Genomic DNA, 22553 nt, shown 5'->3' with positions numbered 1-22553 from the left:
AAGTGACTAAAAGTTAATACAGTGAAAAAAAGATATGTGATTCAACCATTACTAAGCAAATCCAAAGACTGAGGGAGATTTGCATATTTTGTTTTAGATGTTCAGTTCTATCCTATGGGTTAAATTCTGCCCAAATTCTGTTGTGTTTAAAACTTCTAGAGCTCCTTACAGAAGAGATCCTTGGAAATGCAGCTGAGTATTTCCTTTTTCTTCACCTGAATCCTTTCAAATTCCATGTTTCCAACTGGTCCACAAACCTTCTATGTTGGGGGACTGAGGGAAAATTTGTTCTGGCACAAAAGAAGCAGGACTTTGTTCTATTATTGTGGTTTCTGATGATACGTATATCTAGAAAACTTTTGATATTCATGCTTAGAAAAAGAATCCAGTCTCTGTGCTGTGAGAAACTGGCTATGTTCTTTGGAAACAAGCTTAAATGTATGCAAGATTAACTTGCCTTCCATTTCATAGATAGACCAAGATCTTGAGGAAAACATACTGAGCTTCAAGACATTTTGGCAGGTGTCACAATCATTAAAGTCCTCTACGTATTGAAGGACCTTTTTGCTGCAGGAACTAAATCTGTCATGGTTAGTGAATAAATAATACGAGAAGGTTCTTAGTTATATAAATAAAAATAAGGATATATGCAGTTGAGCCAGTATGTAGTGTGGTTGGGGAGGAGATCAAAGCTAATCTAGGTATGGTTTAAAAACTTGATGAATACTTTGCCTCAGTTTTTAATAAGGATACTAATATGGAACCTTCACGCAAAAGCAGGATGGCTGATGGAAACCAGTGTATAGAAGTGGCTATTGCCATATAGAATGAACAGGAAGCTTTTCAGTCTCAGGAGACAGAAGGCTAAATGGAAGACCTCCACAACCTCAATCATGGAGCTCCAGTACACGAATGATGTTTGTTGCTCTGTCTCCCACAGCTCTTCAGACCATATTAAGTGCAATCGCTGACACATACAAGAATCTCTGCCTCTCACTGAGCATCAAAAAGACCGAGGTGCTCCACCAACGTTCACAGAAGGGACAAGCTCATGCATCTTCTAATGAAATCAATTGAGAAATGCTTGAAAATGTGCAACACTGCTCATATGTTGGAAGTCATCTTTCCACTAAACTCAACATTGATGCAGAAATCTGGCATCTGAGCCGTGCAAGCTCTGCTTTCACCCACCTGAGATAAAGGGTCTTTGAAAACCAGGACATCTATCTCAAGACAAAGCTCCTTGTATGCTGTGCAGAGGTTGTTTCAATGCTACTACACACGTGAAACCTGGACAACTTACAAGCATAAATTGAAGGCACTTGAACAGTATCAACATTGCCTTGGAAGAATCCTAAGTATCTCTTGGGAGGATAAAAGCACAAATACTAGTGTCTTGGAAGAGTCGAACATGACCAGCATAGAAGCCATTATCATTCAACAACAACTTCATTGGACTGGTCACGTGGTTTGGATGTCTGATCCCAAAACACATTCTGTTTTCTGAACTGGAGGAAGGACAGAGGAGTGTTGAGGGCCAGTGGAAGTGATTATAAGGACATGCTGAAGGCACACATGGAAAAAGTGCAGCATCAGTGTTGACACCTGGAAGAACCTTGCCTAAGACCGTTCCCAGTACAGAACAGTAATCTGTGAGGGGGTGGCACAATTTGAGAGAACCTGCCACATTGCAGCCGAGGACAGGTGGAGAAGAAGAAAAGAACATCAAAAACTGCCCTGTGTCTCTCCAACAGGTACTAACACCTGCCTTTTCTGTGATAAGATCCGTGGCTCCAGAACTGGGCTGATCAGTGATCAATGGATTCACGAATAGGAGAGTGACATGAAGACATCCTACTCATTATTGAGTGACCATCAAGAAGAAGACAACCATATTTAGAAGAAAAACTTGAACAGCTTAATGCACTCAAAATAGGGGGGATGGATAATTTCCATTCTAAAATATTGAAAGAAAATGGTGCATTAGATTGTTAGTCCAATACGAGGGATATTTTATAAATCCATTTATATGGGAGTGACATTGTAGGACTCAAAACCTATCCCTAAGAATGGGGAAAGTGATACGGCAGTCTGACTTTACTACAAAAACCTTTTAGGACAAATTATTCAGGAAAGAATAATTAAATTCATGGAGGTAAATGGAAAAGAAAACATTATGCAACATGAATTTACCAAAAGTAGGTCACTACAAGTAGCCAGATACAATTTTCTGAAAAGATAACTGATTTTTATAGGAGGAAAATGCAGCATATTTAATCTACTAGGATTTTAGTAAAGCATTTGATTCAATAACATGGAAAATTATTACTTAAGAGAAAAGGCGTATTAGTATAGGAACTATAAGGTGGATAAAAAACTGGCAATGGGGGAAGGCAATGGGTTGTACTGAAAGAGAGTTCCTCAAAGTTCTGTCTTGGGAACAATCCTTTTAAACAGTTTTATTAATGACTTAGGTCACAAAGTTAAACTGAAAACAAAAAGCAGTCCAGTAGCACTTGAAAGACTAACAAAATAATTTATTAGGTGATGAGCTTTCGTGGGACAGACCCACTTCTTCAGATCACAGCCATACCAGAACAGACTCAATATTTAAGGCACAGAGAACCAAGAATAGTAATCAAGGTTGACAAATCAGAAAACTATTATCAAGATGAGCAAATCAGAGAGTAGAGGGGCAGAAGGTGAGGGGGAGTCAAGAATTAGATTAAACCAAGTGTGCAAAAGAGCCCCTACAATGACCTAAAAAATTCCCATCACAGTTCAAACCACATGATAATGTGTCAAACTTGAATATAAAAGAGAGTTCAGCAGCCTCTCTTCCCAATCTGCTGTGAAAATTCCTCTTCAGTGAGACGCAAACCTTCAGGTCATTAACAGAATGGCCCGCTCCATTAAATGCTGACTGACTGGTTTGTGGATCAGGAGTGCTATTATGTCTGTTTTGTGCCCGTTGACCCTTTGTCTAAGAGAGTTTGAAGTCTGTCCAATATACAAAGCATCTGGGCATTGTTGGCACATGATGGCATATATGATGTTAGCTGAGGAACATGAGAATGTGCTCGTGATTCTGTGAATAACCTGGTTAGGTCCAGTGATGGTATTTCCAGAATAGATATGTGGACAAAGCTGGCAACGGGCTTTGTTGCAAGGAGAAGTTCCAGGACTGGTGTTCCTGTGGTATAGACTGTGATTGTTGGTGAGAATCCTCATAAGGTTGGGAGGTCGTCTGTAGGAGAGAACAGGCCTGTCACCTAGGGCCTTCTGGAGTGTGGCATCCTGATTAAGGATAGGTTGTAGGTCTTAAATAATGTGTTGCAATGGTTTGAGTTGGGGGCTGTAGCTAATGACCAGTGAAGTTCTGTTCTTGGGTTTTTTTCGGCATATCTTGGAGTAGCTGGTCTCTGGGTATTCATCTGACCCTGCTGATTTTTATTTCTCCTGGTGGGTAATTCAGGTTTATGAATATCTGGTAAACATCTTGTAGGTTTCGGTCAGAAAGAGGATGGAATAAGAACAAACTGGCTGAAGCAAAAGTAACTGGACTCAAGAAAGCTGAAACTTGGGAGACGGAGAAGGATTGAGAGGGGTCGGATGTGATTAGATGAAGATTAGGAGGCTTATTTTTCTGAGGAATTTAACCTTTAACTTGAAAGAATTAAAAAAAAACCCATAAAAGTAGTATATTGTGGCAGTGTGTTTCATGACACAGCAAAGTAGTGTATTTGACTATACAAATCTAAAAATAATTAAGAATTTATATATATATATTTACACTATCAATGTAGTGCAGTGTAGTCTGAATTTATAACTAGCCAGTCAAATAGGAGTAAAACTCTGGCTGACAAGCCCTGTTGGCCCACAAGACCAGCTTTAAAACATTCATTTAAATTTGTTATATTGTTTCCACTTATGTTTAATTAAAGCTCAGCGTACTACCATGGATGTGTGATGCCCGTGTGCCTGTTATTTAACCTCAGCTTCTGGCATCAATCCACACAACTTTAATATGCACCTCTGAAAGCGTATCCTAAAATGAATTATTCAGCTATTGAAAAAGCATCTGATGTACACTTACTATGCAAAGTTGAACCATAGTATGCAAGAGATATTAAAATATAGAGTGGTATTTTTTAAATAACACCCTGTAATTTATTACATATTCATTTATACATATAAAGGTTTTGAAATTCATAGTAATTTCTCAATCTGTATCCATAAAATGCTGCAACAAAACATTTTATAACCTGATCTTTTTAATGATACAATAGTGTGCTATGATTTTTTAATTAATGGATTTAGTATTCATTTTCCAGTATCAGACCTACCACCTACAACTGAGCCCCTGAAGTGCTATCAACAGGTGCATGTGTGTTTGTACATCTCCTTGTCTTCTTTCACTCTTTACCTCTCCTGTAGGTGCCTTTCCTCTCAAACCCTGGGTCAGCTCCATCTCTTGCCCACCTTTCTCTCCTGTTCTCAATAAATTTAGCTCTCCAAACCCACCTGATGTTACATTTCATCCTGTTCATCCATTCTTAGTACTCTGCAACATTCTTCTTATCACTTAATTCTCCAGTCATTTCCAAACCACTTCACAATCCATACTTACTTGCTTTTCCATTCAGTGGCAGATGCTGCCTACCCCTCATGCCCTGGCTCACAAAGCCCTACACCAGGCAGCTGGACCCAAACCAGGAACTCTTTAATGCCCAGCTCAAGCGGGCATGGATGCAGGCCGAGTGTGCCTTTGGCCACTTGAAGGCATGCTTTAGGTGCCTCCTCACCCAGCTGGACATGGGGAGAGCACAACATTCCCCAAGAGAACAACAAGAAGTCCTGTGGCACCTTATAGACTAACAGATATGCTTATGCTCCAAAATATCTGTTGGTCTATAAGGTGCCATAGGACTTCTTGTTGTTCTCAAAGACACAGACTAACACGGCTACCTCTCTGATAACATTCCCAAGTTATGGTGGCATGCTGTGCCCTCTACAACATTGTTGAGGCATAGGGGAAGGCTTTCCTCCTGGAGTGGGGGCAGACGCTGGACATGGCTACAAACAGCAGGATACAGCTCCGGTACTCCAAGCACATTGGGATGGGCTGTGGATATGGGAGGCCCTAAGGGAGAGCCTCTCCTGTGGCCCCTGATGATCCTCCCCAGGGCACCCAAGCCCTACCCCATCCCCAACACAAGGAATCCCCCAGGTCAAGGACATCCCAGGAGCACAGGCATGTGTGACCTGCATGTCAGGCCCTGCCACACAGGTAGTCCATGGTGCCTTGGGGAAGAAGCTGACCACTGAGCCTACCTCCTCCACCACTCAACAGGCTAGCGGACAAATCGGGTGTCTGACCACAGAAAGTTCCCCACATGGGTGGCAGATGAGCTGGGCACAGCCCTGTCCTCCCTAGGGCCCACACACACACACACAGCTCATACCACTGTTTGCAGGAGTGGGTGCTGACTGTCACTTGTGGGCGTGGCTGTGTACTGGGAGCCACACTCCCCATTGTATCTGGGGTCAAGCCAGAATGCATGTGGCTAGGCCACTTCCCATCCCCCAGGGTTTGGGGTTCATCTGGCCTCCTGAGATGCTAGCAGTGAGCTGGTGCCTATACCCAGGGGCTGTCTGGTGGGTCTGGGTGGGACACGCTTCCTTGCACAAGGTTCCACCTCCAGGGCCATAGTGTAAAGTCCTGCATGAGCTGGCCTGACAAGGCTCATGGTATGCCTCATGTGTGCCCATCTACCCATGCCCTGGGGTATGCAACACAAAGAGTGCTTACTGGAGAGACCCTCAAAGAGCTCTGGGGACACTCTGGAGGTGGCCAGGCTGGAGAGGCCTCTGGCCTTGGACCCCATGTCCACCTTGGGCTCTGGCAGGGTTTGAGTCACAGGGTGCTCCTCCTCCTTGGGTTCTAGCTGCAGGGAGGGGAGGAGAGACTCCTCTTCAGTGTCCACAGGGGCAGTCGGAGGGGAGGTGTCATCAGCCCTCAGGAGGTGGTGAAGCTCCCCACAGTAGGGAGAGGTCCTGCCCCTGATCTCCATCTGGTATTCCAGGCCCAAATGTAGCCCTGCCAAAGTTCCTTTACTTTGGCCCGCACCTGCTCTATGGTGCAGGCAGGGTGGCCCCATGCCACCAGGGCAGCAGCCAACTGTGCACAGCCAGGGGAGTAGCACCGCTTTGCTGAGAGGTCCAGCAGAGTCTTATCCCACATGCTGATTAAGTCCTGTACAGTCCGGGAAGAGGCCTGGCATTTTGTGCACCAGGGAGGGGGCTCCTGGGACCCCTCCAGCTGCTCCCAAGAGGGTCCCGGGAGGTCACATGTTGGCTGACTCAGTGCCATGTCACTGGGATCTTCTGGAAGGAGTGGTTCAAACATGGAGCAGAGAGCCTGCTACTAGGCTGCTTCCACACTCTCAGATTCCTGCCACGGGGTTTCCAGAGCTCACTGAACCTTTAAGAATGGCTGGAGGCAGGGACCAGTGGGAGCTGGGATTGCTGTGGACACAGCATCTTCCCAGGGCAGCTGGCTGGTGCCATGGAAGACTTTTCTATTAACGGAAGGCCCCCTGGAACGTTCACACTGGCTTTCTGTCAACAGAATCTATTGAGAGAGGTGCTCAGCTTCATGGTGGAATGGCAGAACACTATTGACGGAAGTCCCACATTCTGTCAATTTAAAGCCTACAGGTTTTGCGTGTGTGATAGGACATGAAAATGCCAAGTGAAGATAAATAGCTCTGAATTACCACTTTACCTAGTAGTGCTAAATAACTATGATATTTCTCTAAGCATATCAGGATAATATTGAAAATGAAAATATTTCTGCTCTGAAGCTAAAAATGTGATTGCTGGAATATTTTTAAAAATCTGGTGTGACCCAGAAAACTCAAAATGACTGTAGTCGTAATTGCAGAAAACATGCAGTCAGCAAGAAAGCCATGCAAGAGATGAAGGGGTACATCCTTGTCAAAGCACTCTTCCATCTAAAACATGGCCTGAAAACCTGTTTCAAAGGTGACTTAAAGAACACTAAACAGATCCTCCCAAACACAACCCTTAATGCCATCACCATCAAGGTCAGTGACTTGACTGTAATGTATGTCTGTAAAGCTCCATTAATGAACTGCCCGTCCACAATGTGGCTACCCGCAAGCAACCACACTCTAAGTTGACAGTTTCAGGCCCCCACAATTTTTAGGATTATGACTCCAATTTTGCAGAAGAAAAATGGTTACCAATGGTATCAACAAAAGACATTTGCCTACTCTATGACAATAAGGATTGTAGCACACAGGTCAGTATGCTGGCAAAAACCCCATACTGAATACAATAATGTTATGATTACTGTTCATTCAGCAACCACCAACTTCCAGTTCCATGATTAATGCATCTTCAACTATCATATGAAATCCAAAATAGAATTATCCCATGTAGGGTGCAATACCTCCATAGTATGTTCCCCAAAGGCAAGTCCCCACGCAGAAGGCCATGTCTACTTTTTATGCATTATATGCTTGTGTTGAAGTAACTGATCCTGTTCTCTGGTTTGATCTGGTGGCCTGAAACAAGCACCCACAAGTGCCATCAGACAGGCACTATAGTTAGTGCTTTGGTTCACTTGCATTCAAGATCTGCACTTCTGATTTAGCAGCAATTTTAAAACAGGTGATTGATCTTTAATATCAGAGATCACACAATCCAGACTCTAGGTATCTATATTAAATAGAAAAAAAAACCTTAGTTAATATAGAGTTAAAGTTGCCTGCTGACAGTTCATTATTTTCCAAAACACCAAGTTCGGAGGGGGAAAATACAAATTTAAGGTAAATGCCCATGCAATCCTACTCTGCCCTCCTGGAGCTGGCAAGAGCCTCTGGAAATTATCTGCATGTAATCCAAACGCTTTCAGTGTTTTAGGTGCAGCTGTACTGAAGGTTGGAGTCAGTAGATGGGGTAAGTTGGCAGAGACATGTTTGTTCTATGAGCAGACCAGGGGAGCAGTTTGGGGAGTGTCACGGAGCTATAACTGTGTATGAAGAGATCCAGGTCTGAGACTCTCCCTGGGTGCAATCAAAGAAAATCAGTGCATGTGTACCAGGAGGTTCCAGTCTGCAACTTTTAATACCGTATAGGTTGCGTCACTAGCAGGACATGGAATCTTCATGCCATGGGTATTGTCAGTAGAGACATGAGTTATAAGAGCAGTCCCTGAGTTTGATTATTGGTAGGGAAAAGCTCACATCCTGGGTGCAAGTGTGAAGGAGTAGATCAGTGTTTCGGCACAGTGCTGGCCCCAAAAATTCCTGTCCATCTCCGCATTATAGACGGTTTGTGGCATTACTCTCAGAAGGCAGAGTTAAGGTTACGTGGGCATTTGCATTGCTGGCCCCAAAAATTCCTGTCCATCTCCGCATTATAGACGGTTTGTGGCATTACTCTCAGAAGGCAGAGTTAAGGTTACGTGGGCATTTGCATTCCCTGATAGTCAGATATGCAAGTTTTGATGAACTTGAGAATTTGAAAAGGTATAAATGGTTACCAGACAACGTTAACTGTGTGGTAACTGAGTTTTTTACCAGTTAATTTTCTATCTTTTCAAAATAGAAAACTGAAATGTTTATTGGTAGGAATGAGTGGCCATTTAGGCAATTATAGTTCTTATCTAGGTTTGTAGCTGATATGCAACTGTGGCTAGGTAATCAAAATACCTAGCTTTTATATAAAACAAACCAGCAGTCTCTGTCAGTCTTATTCCTGGGCTCAGGCCTCTATTCAGTCCACTGGTCCCACTTAAGGGCCCAGTTGCCCTTGCTGGGGTGAACAGTGGTCTGGGGGTGGGGGGGAACCCTGCCCCATCCGCTCATGCTGGGTTCCAGCCCAGGGACCCTATGCAGCTGTTAGTGGGAAGGGCGGACTCCCTTAGCACAGTAGCTCTTCTCCCTAGGCCACTTCCCCAGAAAATTCCCCCCATACCTTCTCCAGGCTGCAGAAGTAGCGAGTCCCCCATCTTGATCGGCTGAAGCTCCTCACTCTCCCTCTGTGGTTTCTGGTGTTCCTGATCCTCTCTTCTGCTCCTCTCAAACCTGCTCTCTCCCACTTCCCTAATCTCCTTGCCTCTCTCCACTCACCTCTCACACTCCCTCCCTGCCCCTCCCACTGTGAAGGGCTTTTAAAGGACTCTTATTAGCCCAGCCATGGAGTCAGCTGGCGCCAGTTAGACTGAGCCATCTCCCGCCCAGCTGCCCATGATTGCCCTGCTGGTGCTCCCCAGGCCCTTCTGCTTGTTTCGGCTCCCTCTGAGGGGGCCCTCCGCCCTGACCCTGCCACACACTTTAAAGACTAACAAAATAATTTATTAGGTGATGGGCTTTTGTGGGACAGACCCACTTCTGATCTACAGCATTTTCAGTACAGACAGACAGTTATAAAGCACAGAGGTCAAAAAAAAATTGAAATAAAAACTTACAAATCAGATAGATGTAACTGAAAGGGGGAGAGGGAGAGAGATGCTAAGTGTCTTGCCTGAGATCATTACGCATACCACAGGAAGGGAAACAGTCCTTGTAATAGTAACAGAGAGGAAGCCGTGCTAGTCGATACACTATCAAAACAAAAAGCAGTCAAGTAGCACTTTAAAGACTAGCAAAAGAGTTTATTAGGTGAGCTTTCGTGGGACAGACCCACTTCTTCAGACCATAGCCAGACCAGAACAGACTCAATATTTAAGACACAGAGAACCAAAAACAGCAAGCAAGGAGGACAAATCAGAAAAAGATAATCAAGGTGAGCAAATCAGAGAGTGGAGGGGTGGGGGGGAAGGTCAATCTAATTCTTCCCCCCCACCCCTCCACTCTCTGATTTGCTCACCTTGATTATCTTTTTCTGATTTGTCCTCCTTGCTTGCTGTTTTTGGTTCTCTGTGTCTTAAATATTGAGTCTGTTCTGGTCTGGCTATGGTCTGAAGAAGTGGGTCTGTCCCACGAAAGCTCACCTAATAAACTCTTTTGCTAGTCTTTAAAGTGCTACTTGACTGCTTTTTGTTTTGATAGTCCTTGTAATGAGTGAGATAATTGCTATCTCTACTGAGATCAAGTGTTAATGTATGGAATTTGAGCATGAACTCCAGTTTACACATTTCCCTTTGTAATCTGCCATTAAAGTCTCTGTTGTAGGATGCATAATTCTCAGATCTTTAACAGAAATGGCCCACTCCATTGAAATGCTCACAAGCAGGTTTATGCACATTAAGATTTCTAATGTCTGTCTGTGCACATTCATTCTTTGGCAAAGTATTTGGCCAGTCTGTCCAATGTAACAACTAGAGGGGCACTGCTGGCACATGATGGCATACGTAACATTGGTTGAGGTACAGGAGAATGACCCCCGCTCTTGTAATTAACGTGGTTAGGTCCAGTGATGGTATCTCCAGAATAATGCATGGACAAAGCTGGCAACGGGGTTTGTTGCAAGGAAAAGTTCCAGGATTAGTATCACTGGGATATTGCCTATGGCTGCTAGTGAGAATTTTCATTAGGTTAAGAGATTGTCTATAGCAGAGAACAGGCTTCTCATCTAGGGCCTGCCTGAGTGTAGCATCATGTTCTAGTATAGGCTGTAGCTTTTATATAGTTAGGGTTGTCAGGATTCTATATTTTTTAAATGGATAGATGGCAGTAAACATCTATTTCAGCTGACACACCAAAACAAAAACCCACAGGAAACAGACAGCATGAGTGCACCATCGCACCTCACACACACCTGCAAGGATTGGGTGTCACTGGCTCTCTGACAGGACAAAAAGTTTTCTGTGCCCCTGATGTCATGATGTTGCTCCCTCACTAGCTAGAATTACCAAGGGTAATCTTCCACCCCAGGAAGACAACAGCCTTCCCCACACCTTGCACCTGCAAAGATCTGGTGTCACCTCCCCTGTGCCAGCACAGGGAGCACTATGTGGTATGAGAATGACTGCTAAGAGCTATCTGCAGGGCTGTGGGGCCAGTGACACCTGTCCCTTGCATGGGTAAAGTGCAAGGAAGGCTGTGGTCCTGACAGGGTGAAGCAGACACCCTTTGGTGAGAATTCAAGTAGGAGGATTAATCGATCAATATTAATTGTCGAAACTGAAAAAAATTCCAAATCTTGGATTTTAAAATTGTCAGTGATCCCCTATCACTTTTGGTAAATTGTTCTATTGGTCAACCACCTTCAATGACAAAATGTATGTCATATTTCCTGTTTGAATTTGCCTGACTTCAAATTCCAGCCATTAGATCATGCTGTACCTTTCATTTCCAGATTGAACAGCCCACCATTAAATATTTGTTCTCTCTACAGATACATTAGAAAACCTGTGTTGCAGTGATAGAGTCTAAGTGCTCACTCTATTTAGCTAAAACAAGGAGAAGGTTAAGTGGTAATTTGACACAATCTATAACCTTCTCTTTGTTAAACTAAATAGAGTGAAAACAAAAAAGCAGTCCAGTAGCACTTTAAAGACTAACAAAATAATTTATTAGGTGATGAGCTTTTGTGGGACAGACCCACTTCTTCAGATCATGGCCATACCAGAACAGACTCAATATTTAAGGCACAGAGAACCAAAAATAGTAATCAAGGTTCACAAATCAGAAAAATATTATCAAGGTGACCAAATCAGAGAATAGAGGGGCGGAAGGTACGGGGGAGTCAAGAATTAGAGTAAGCCAGGTATGCAAAAGAGCCCCTATAATGACCTAAAAAATTCCCATCCCGGTTCAAACCACGAGTTAACACATTAACACGTGGTTTGAACCAGGATGGGATTTTTTTTAGATCATTATAGGGGCTCTTTTCCATACTTGGCTTAATCTAATTCTTGACTCCCCCCTCCACCTTCCACCCCTCTACCCTCTCATTTGATCACCTTGATAATATTTTTCTGATTTGTGAACCTTGATTACTATTTTTGATTCTCTGTGCCTTAAATATTGGATCTGTTCTGGTATAGCTCTGGTCTGAAGAAGTGGGTCTGTCTCATGAAAGCTCATCACCTAATAAATTATTTTGTTGGTCTTTACAGTGCTACTGCACTGCTTTTTTGTTTTTATGGTATATAGTCTAGCACGGCTTTCTCTCTGTTACTAAATAGAGTGAGTTCTTTGAGTTTGCCTCAACAACACATTTTCTAATGTGTATATGTACCTATAGACCATAATTAAGTTACCCCTTATCTTTGTTAAGTTAAGTAGAGCAAGCACTTTGAGTCTATCACAATGCATGTTTTCTAATCCTTTAAAAGTCATGTTGATCTTCTCTGAACTCTCCAGTTTATCAACATAACGCTTGAATTGTGGGCACTAAAACTGGACACAGTATTCAAGAAGCAGTTTCACTAATACCAATTAAAGAGGTAAAACAACCTGTTCCCTTTTTTACTTGAGATTCTCCCACAGTCTCATCAGCTCATTTGGCCTCAGCACTGCATTACGAGCTCATGTTCAGCTGATTATCTGGTGTGAGTCCCAAATCTTTTTCAGAGTTGCTCTTTCTCAAGATTGAATTTCCCACCCTACAGACTACGTTTTGTTTCTAGATGCGATCATTTTCTTAAAAGCACATTCTTTGCTTATGTGCCAGTATACCAAGCAATCCAGATCACTCTAAATCAGTGATCAGCCCTCTATTTACCACTCTTCGAATTTTTCTGTTGTCTGCAAACTTCACCAATGATGATTTCAGTGTTTGTTTCCACATCATGGAAAAAAATGGTAACTAGCATACAGTCAACAAGTGATCCCTGCAGAGCCTCACTAGAAACACACCTCCTTCATGATGATTCCCTGCTTACAATTACATGTTGAGCTCTATCGCTTAGCCAGTTTTTGATCCATTTAATACATGTAAATTTTTATCATTCTGCTTAGGCTTGTTGAGGAATCAGTTAATTCACATGATTAACTCCAAAATTAATCATAATTAAGTAGAGTTTTAATTGCACTGTTAAAACAGAATATCAGTTTAAATGTATTCAATATTTTGGATGTTTTTCTATGTTTTCAAATATGTTGACTTATTTACAGCAAATATTTGCAATAAGTGATCAACAAAAGAAATAATATTTTTCAATCTACCTCATACAAGTACAGTAATGCAATCTCTATTTTGAAAGTTGTACATTTTTAAGTTGCACTTTCATAATAAAGAGATTTCATTACAACACTTGCATGAGACAAATTGTTTTTACAGCACAAATGTTTGTAATAAATAAAGTCAGTATAATCCACACACCTAGTACATGTGGGTGACCATCCCATGCAGTGACACCTAGACCACTTACACACAGAAAGACAGAGTGATCTCCACAGTCTTAGCTGGGAAACAGCTGTTTCTTTAACTCAAACTGTAGATGCTTCTGCAGTAAGCTCCAGAGGTTCCAAGTTCAAGTCTGCCTGTGGACAGTTACATAAGCACTGTACTTCTTGTGTTCTGCTGTAATTGAAATTAATATATTTGAAAACATCTAAAATACACTCATCCCTCACTATACGAGCACAGGTGGTTCCCAACTTTCTCCTCATAGGGGAAAACTCATAACAGGGGCATTAAATTACCATTAAAATACAAATAAAGGTCTCCGATTGGTTCCTAATGCTCCTAACTCAGGGAAGGAGTGGCAGAATGTTGTGCTCGTTTTGAAAGGTAAGTGAACCTTGGGTTGGGAGGGGATGCAGAGGGCTAAAGGCTGGGGGCAGTTTGGGGCCATGAGTAGGAGGGAGGGTTAAAACCTGGTGGCAGCTCTGTTGGAGGAGGTGGCGGCTTCTTTCTCTGGACAGCAGCAGTGGTACCCGGGGGTGCGGCAGGCTGGGTGTTTTGGGAACTGGGTTAGGGCGAGTGGGCTGGCCTGGGGGTGCACAGGGAGCTGGGGGAGTGTTGAGAGCAGGCCAGGCCAGGGCTGTGGATCTCCCTGCTCCCCAACCGGGGCCCCGAAGCTGGAATAGAGCCAGCCGCGGGGCTGGAGGTCTCCCCACCCCCTGGCCAGGGACCCTACAGCTGGAGTGAAGCCAGCCATGGGGCTGTGGGTCTCCACATCCCCTGGCCAGGGACCCCGTGGCTGGTTCATATAAGTGGAAGAAGTTCACTCGCATAGCGAACAAAGGTAAGTATATATCCCTTGTTTTAGCAACTACTTGTAAGTAAAGCACTTATTAAATGAGGGATGAGTGTATCTAAATAAATTATATTCTATTACTGTTTAACAATTTGATCACACATTTTATCACAATTATTTTTAATTGTGCGAATAATCAAGTTTAATCTTTTTAGTCATTTGAGAACCCTAATTCTATATGTTTTCCAAAATGTCATGAGCTACCAAATCAAATGTCAAAGTGAAGTCTCTTATGACAGCACTATTTCCTTTATCAACCAAGCTTGTTGTATCCTCAAAAAAGATACCAAGTTAGTTTGACAGGATCTATTTTCCATAAACTCACGTTAATTTTACATTAATTACATTACCCTCCTTTAATAATTTATTAACTGAGAGAGATGTTAAGTGACCCATCCACTTCAATGTGATGTTCTCAGCTGAAAGAATACCCAGTGGAGGTAAATATAGCCTGAAACAATAGCTTCGATATGTGTGAACTCTTTGATGCATGTCAGTGGATGCACTTTTCCCCCACACCCAGTGCTCCAGAGGTGTGATATGCACCAAGCATACCCATTCTCAATTTCTTATTCCAGTGTCAGCAGCGTATTCTTGGTGAATACTCCAAATGTGCCTGTTTTAAGTTCCCTGGACAGAGAGACAGGGCTTCCCCACATCATATGGGAAGGTAGAGAGTGGAGCTCTGACTGCAGTATACAAGCCCTGTCTAGAACCGGCTCACACAAGGGGGGCAAGAAGTACAGGGGGAGGACACACCCCATTATATATCCCCAACCAATACTCCCCCAGACCCTCTCATTTAGCTCCATGTCCCATTCCTAGTTTCCCACCTCTCCCCCTCAGTCTCCTTAACACCCTTTTCCTCTCCATTTATGCATCTTCTATGTGCCCATTCTTATTCAACCCCAACCCCAGAATCACCTCTCATCTCATTACACATCCTTTCCTCTGTTCCTACCTACTCTTCCATCCCAATTCTTGTTGTGTCTAAAAAGTTACACTAAACATAAAGTCACATGTAAAAAGTATTTCATAAGATGGCACAATAACCTATAACAACAAATGTGGATGGCAACAGCTACAAGAAAATCAGCGTCACTCCAAACAGAAATGCCAACCGATATAACAAAAGGAAAAAACTAAAATCATACTTAGTAAAAACAGAGGATGTGGAATTGCAAATTAATTAAAACTGGTATGTTGGATATTAAGCCTAATTAGTGGACAAATTAATGAGCAGATGGGCTATTTCACCCATCACTCCCTTTTTTGGATCCTTAAAGTAAATGCCTTCAGGAGAAAACAAGAACAAATGGAAGCCATTAGAGCAAGCCCATCGTCTCCAGGGAGCCAGATCTCCTTTATTCAGATCCTGAAGGCTGTTCTGTCCAAACTAGGCCAGAGAGAAATGACATCATCACTCCTACCAGACTCAGCTGCATACCAAATACCACTCAAAATGAAACAGGGACAGAGTGTAACAGAAGCTGCTGTAACAGCTGTAGTCAAGCTGAACTAACTTTTTCACTCTACCCCAACAGATAGTTATCAAACAAGGATTCTTCCTTTCAAACCTGTCTCCAACTGAAGGGAAAAGGAAAAAGAAAGGTAAATTAAAGCTCCCATTCTAACATTTCAAATGCTTTAACTATTTTACCCTTTTTAGTAACTTTAATAAAAGGTTAGAATGTTTTAACAGTGTTAGCCTTAGTACTAATCAAGGACTGATATCTCTGTTTGCCAAACCCTGAATCTTGCTTAACACTGGACAGTGACTGGGTTATGTCAATATTATTGGGTACCTCTCTTCCATCTAAATGAATGCAATATCACCTTCTCCTCCCAGCAAGCATTTGTTCATGTAATTTTTTTCTAGACAGTAAATAGTTTAAGATTTTTTTGATTTCAATATTCTCCCTGCTTTGAATTTAAATTCACAGTAGCAAGGTGGAACTCAGATTTAATGGTCATTAAATAACATCAATGTGACCAGGACTTATGGCATAGAAGAAGTTTTCCAGATAACCTCTTTCTTTGCACGTACTCAGTGTAATTCACTTTGCACACTGCAAGATAATCTTTAGCTAATATCATTTTAATGTGATTTTCCCTATAGGGCTATTGAATGCATGTAGTCCACCTAGGTGACTCTCAAGCATTTGAGATATTTGTGTGATGATCTCCATCCTATTTTGATCTCTATCCACATAATAAATTCACTCCCAGAACATGCTAACATTAAGAAAATCTTTTTTCCCCCATCATGGAGCAGCATCTCAGGAAATAATAGCCCCAAATCTGAATCACTGACCCAACTCATACCCATACAAGGGACAAAATTTGAAAGCAATCTAAATAATTTATGTACCAACTTTAAACATGAAGCTGGTCTTAAGCTTAACTACTGACAACTGCCACTCCACTACAATAATAAAATTAAGAGTTTCTTTTCTTCCCATTCTGTCACTCATTCATTCAATTTGATCATTACACACTGAGTTTTAATATTATCTGTAAGGTACATCATTCACTGTAGTTAAAATCTACCTTCAAACAAAAAGAAATATTTTCGAAAGTCAACTTGACATACTCCTAACAGTGTGCCCAAGTAAATTTCTCTTAAAGTATCAGAAAAATTAGTGGATTTATTTGGGAATAGCAGATGAGAAATCTTAAAAAGCTGAGCCTTGCCTTGTATTGTCACTCACACTAGTTACAATACTAGAGGCAAAAAAACAGAGAGAGAGAGAGAGAGACAGAGCTCTAAATGTAGAAATTAAATTCAGGATAAGTGTGTTTTTTCTCCACTTGCCTCTTCCACATAAGCATGCAGTCTCGAATGATGTGGGGGGAGGATACATAAAAATTATGTTTTAAAAAAAAGGAATAGAAAAAAAATTAAGATTTGGATTTAAACATGGCAGTTTAACACAAAAGTAATCTGAACCACGATATTTTAAAAAGCTTCTTTGAGCTACGGAGTATGAACTAATTGAATTCTAAATCTGTGCATTATTCAAACAAACAATCTGAGTTAACATAATGTAACTATACTTACAGCATGTGCTCCTTGTATTGTCCGTACGAGATTAATTCCTTTCCATACATATATATCTCCATTAAGTGCACCAGAATGTGTCACTTCATCTCTTGCACAGGCTAGGCAGAGTATAGTTTGGAGATCACCAGTCTTGCCAAAAACACCACGCTTTGGTGTCAATGAATTACCACACAAGCTCCAGAACTGATAGATAAAACATATGGTGTAAAAATCAGGTTTAATTTGCCATAGTCCTGTGAACTCTGCAAACAATGTAGTGAATGCATATTTCAGACTGAGTGAGAAATACACTAGAGCCAACAGTCAAAGTACTCTACTCTTTTAATTACTCAGCTTCTCCAGTGTGCCACCAATAGCAATTTTCAACTTTTCAACTTTTTCAATTTTCAGCAATGTTTTTCAACTAACCAAAGTGTTTTACTCCCAATACACATACTATTTTCATATATTTTCATTCTTTGTGTGAAAGAGTTTTCTGGTAGTAGTTTTATATAAAGTCTGCACTTCAGTCTCTTTCCCTCAAAAAACCACCAGAATAAAAAACCTGTTTTTGAAAGTACCCTTTTTCCTGAAACAAAATAGGAAGAAGGGTTCTTTCGAAAACACTTCTGCTGCCGCCCCCAAAGGAACTCCGTCTACACAGCTATTTTTGCTTTTGGAAAAGTCTCTTCTGCAAATGTGATCGGAAGACATTATGCAAATGAAGCATGTGGTGACAATGAGTATTTTTCTGAGTCCCAGTAGGCGCCAACCTCAGTCATATCCAGTGGCAATGATTACCAGAAATTAATTGGTGATCCAAAGGGGGCCAATTTAGGAGCATACAGTATAGCAGGGGTCAGCAAATTTCTTTATATTGGGCCCCATTTTTTGTCCCTGCAATCAGTAGGGCCTCTCCCCCAGCTTGTCCAATGCCCTGGAAGCGAGTGTCAGGCTCCTATAAGTTATGAGTCATGCTCCATTGGCAATGGTGGGGGCGAGGAGGGGAGCCAGCAGAGGCTGCAAGGGGAGGCTAATTGCACGATACCCCCATTATGAAATTTCATGCCCCCTGTCCAGTGCTTAGAGCAGAGGCTGAGGCATCTTAAGATGAATTCTTTTTCCACAATTTCATTGGTTCAACTTAAGCAGAAGTCCATAAATGGCACACAAATATCGAGATTGGCTTTCGAAGCACACTGGCAACAAAACAGAGTTAGCCAAGGCCTGTTTTTCAGACACAGGTCTGCAGTGCTCGTGAAGCCTGGCTCTCTCTCAGCGTTAGCTGCTCCATCTGTGAAATAGGTTAATAATAATTCCCATCTCACAGAGATATTGGGAGAATGAACCAAAACTTAACTGGTTGATCCCCATTAACAATCTATGGCAAACTTGCTCTTGAAGCATCCTGGCTGCTGAAACCTACAGCCCTGGGCATGAAGGGAAGCTGAAAGGCAGACCCTAAGCCTTTGATAATCACAGACTGGGGGAAGTAGGTAGAAGAGAATCCAATAGCCCTCATTGAACATGAGCACCCTATTGCAATCCAAGCTGTACGCTTTTATTTTTCCCTCCTGCTCCTGAGTTCATAGCTTGGGAAAATCTCGGTATTAATTCATTTGAGTACAATATCCAAAGCCCTGACAGTAACTGTACAGCAATCAGGCCAGGCATCTCGATGTGGTAACTATAGCAATGCAACCTGCCCAGGAGCTGCTTCTCCACAACCCTGGACTGGCCGGCTCCATTCACATCTGGGCTGCAAGCATTCTGCCTGCACAGGCTGTACTCCCATCCTGAACCTGACCCTACAAGAAGAGCGTTTACCATGCTGGAGAGAGCAGTGAGTGGACTCGCAGCCCCGTTCACACCTGGGCTGCAAACATGCTACAGGATGGAGGGGCTGAGCTCCCAGCCTGAACCCATCCCCACAGATCTTATCTTCCTAAACAAAAAGGGAGGAGGGGAACACTCCTACTATCTCCTAGCACAGCTCCACTCCTGAATACTCCATTTCTGAATTTGCTTCTGGCCAACTAGCTGCAGCAGCTGTAACTTGAACCAAGGAAAACACGGTGGGGGGAGGGTGAGAAGGAAGTTCCAGGGCTGCAGAAAGTTTGCAGGAGCTGACCAAAATCCAGGACACTTTCAGATTTTGTAAAAACCCAGATGGACAAAGAGCTAACCAAATGTATGGTAAAAGACAGTTACTTATTGCATAACCGGTGTTCTTCAAGATGTGTTGCTCACGTTCATTCCAAACTGGGTGTGTGCTTGCACATGCCCAGTTGCTGGAAGCTTTTTGCCCTAGCCGATAGCCATCAGGTCAGAGCAGTGACCACTGGAGTGACACTGATATGGCAACCACCCGCTCCACCCCCTGCTCAGTTTCTTCTTGCCTGCTACTCCAACAGTGGGGAAGGTGGGTGGATGGGTTTTGAAATGGATATGAGCAACACATCTCGAACAACACCATTTATGGAACAAGTAACTGTCTTGTCTTTGGCTGATCGCTCATGTGCATTCCAAACTGGGTGAATACAAACCAAAAGCCCAGGAGGTGGGATCGGATCCCCAGAAGAACTGTAAGACAGCCCTGCCCACTGCCACATCCTCCCTTGCATGCTGATCAATTCGTAATGGGCCATAAACATATTAATCGAGGACCAGGTGGCCACCCTGCAGATATCCTAGATAGGAACATGGGCTAAATATGCTGCAGAAGATGCATGTGCTCTGGTAGAGTGAGCCCTGATTGGAGGAGGGGGAACCCCTGTCAGCTTACACCACTCTGTAAAGCAGGTCACTATCCAGGAGGAGATCTGCTGAGAGGAAACTGGGAGGCCCTTCATCCTGTCAGCCATCACCACAAACAGTTGCTGAGTTTTTCTAAAAGGTTTGGTCCTGTCCATGCAGAAGTCCAAAGCCTTTCAAACATCTAAGGTATGTAAACTCTGTTCCCTCGGAGAGGCATGAGGTTTTTGGGTAAAAAAAAAAAAAAAAAACTGGCAAAGAGATATTCTGGTTGATGTGGAAAGGGGAGACCACTTTCAGTAAGAAAGCTGGATGGGGTCTCAGTCTAACCTTGTCCTTGTGGAACACTGTTTAGAGTGGGCCCACTGTGAGCGCCCTCAACTCAGATACCCTCCTAGCTGAGGTAATGGCCACCAAAGGGTGTTTTGTAACTTAAAAATAACAGGGAACAAGAAGTGTGAGGTTTGAAAGGGGCCCCCATAAGCTTTGACAACACCAAATTAAGATCCCATGCAGGTAATGGGGCCCACACCTGTGGTTTAACCCTTTCCAGGCCTCTCAAACGTTTTCACAATGGCTACGTCTACACTAGCCCAAATCTTCGAAATGGCCATTTGCATGGCCATTTCGAAGATTACTAATGAGGCACTGAAATACATATTCAGTGCCCCATTAGCATGCTGCCAATCGCGGCACTTCGAAATTGCTACCGCACGGCTCGTCCAGACAGGGCTCCTTTTCAAAAGGACCCCACTAACTTCAAAATCCCCTTATTCCTATCAGCAGATTTCAAAGTTGGTGGGGTCTGGACAAGAAGCGCGGCAGTGAGCCACGGCAATTTTGAAGTGCTGCAGCTGGTGACGTGCTAATGAGGCGCTGATTATGTATTTCAGCACCTCGTTAGTAATCTTTGAAATGGCTGGCCTTTTAGAAGATTTGGGCTAGCGTAGACACGGCCAACAAGGTCTGAGACTACTGAGGAATGGCTGTCAAATGCACCTTAATGGGAGATAAAGAGAGCCCTTCCTGGTTTAAATACCACAAATCATTGAGAATCAACGTTATCAAGGCCTGCGAGGGGGAGACCCCTTTTGAGAAACCCAAACCAAAAAGCTCTTCCACTTGGCTATGTAGGCTGCCGTCATTGAAGGTTTCCTACTATTTAACAACATTTCCCTTACAGGGTCAGAGCATGAGAGTGCCACAGCTCTCAACCATGGAGCTTCCATGCTGTGAGGTGCAGGGACAGAAGGCTGAGGTGCTGCAGTTGCCCCTCCTGTGCATCAACAGATCCAGCTGGAACAGGATTGCTATTGGTTTGCAGACCAACATTTCCAGGAGGACTGAGTACCAGTGCTGCCGAGCCCACACTGGGGCCACTTCGATAAATGATGCCCAGTCTAAACGAATTTTGAGTAGGACCTCGTGGACGAGTGGAATCGGAAAGAAAGCGTGTGACACAGGGGAAAAGAACAGGCATCCCTGTCTGATGATAAAGTACGCTGCTGCCATGTTGTCCATACTCATGGCCACACAATGCCCTGTCAAACTATCCTGGAAGACCCTGAACACCAAGTGGAGGCCCTGAGCTCCCGGACATTTATATGGCGCCTGAGGTCTTCTCAGTTCCATAGGGCTTGAGTCTGGCACTCCCCCAAATGACCCCACAGCCCAGATCCAAAGCGTCCATCACCAGAGAGAGCAAGGGTTGGGGAGGCCTGAAGGGCACTTCTGGACAGACTGTCTTAGTGTCCAGCCACCAACTGAGGGTGAACAGGACTTGAACTGGAACCGTTATTAACATGTCTATGCTGTCCCTGAGAGATGGATATACTGAGGCCAGCCAGAGCTGAAATGGATATGTCTGGAGTCTGACAAACTGGACTACAAACATACAGGCCGCCATGTGATCCAACAGCATCATGCAGCACCTGGCCATTGTGGCGGGGATGTTGTGTATAATACCCCCCGTAGTTTGAAAACCACTGTCTATCAGGAAGGCCCTGGCTCTGCTCAAGTCCAGGAGGGCTCCCACAAACTCCACTTTTTGTGTTGGGACCAGAACTGACTTTGTCTCATTGAGCAAGAAACCAAGACTGTTGAAAATTTGACATATTAACTGTAGATGCTGTTGCACCTGATCCTGAGAGTGCCCTTTGACCAGCCACTCATCCAAGTAAGGGAACAATTGGATCCTGTGCCTTTGCAGGAAGACTGACATCACTGTGATGCACTTGGTGAAGACCCTCAGGGCAGCAGACAGACTGAATGGGAGAACTGTTAATGCTGGACACTATGAACCGCAGAAACCTCCTGTGAGAAGGATAAATCATTACGTGAAAGAAGGTGTCCTATATGTGGAAAGCAGCAAAACAGTTCTCTGGCTCCAGCAAAGGCATAACAAGACCTAGGTTCAACATGAGAAACTATCTTTTTTACAAAATGGTTCAGGTCTCGAAGGTCCATGATGAGCCTTACATAAGAACGGCCATGCTGGGTCAGACCAAAGGTCCATCTAACCCAGTATCCTGTCTGCTGACAGTAGCCAATGCCAGGTGCGCCAGCGCAGGTGAA

The 22553-nt window shown here is 43.3% G+C and overlaps 1 protein-coding gene across 3 annotated transcripts in view; it reads right to left on the bottom strand.

Annotated features, from left to right (window-relative positions):
- The window catches only part of EML5 (EMAP like 5), a 270650-nt gene that overhangs the window by 199560 nt on the left and 48537 nt on the right, over window positions 1-22553 (bottom strand). For all 3 annotated transcript variants that reach the window (XM_074998770.1, XM_074998769.1, XM_074998768.1), the window contains exon 5: window positions 17244-17429. In XM_074998770.1, the coding sequence (XP_074854871.1) occupies window positions 17244-17429 (186 nt within the window). The remainder of the gene's footprint in view (window positions 1-17243; window positions 17430-22553) is intronic.

This window comes from Carettochelys insculpta, chromosome 6, assembly GCF_033958435.1.
Source record: "Carettochelys insculpta isolate YL-2023 chromosome 6, ASM3395843v1, whole genome shotgun sequence".
In the NCBI taxonomy this organism is placed as follows: domain Eukaryota; kingdom Metazoa; phylum Chordata; order Testudines; family Carettochelyidae; genus Carettochelys; species Carettochelys insculpta.
The sequence above is the reverse complement of the archived record's forward strand: the minus strand, read 5'-3'. Positions and strand labels throughout refer to the sequence as shown.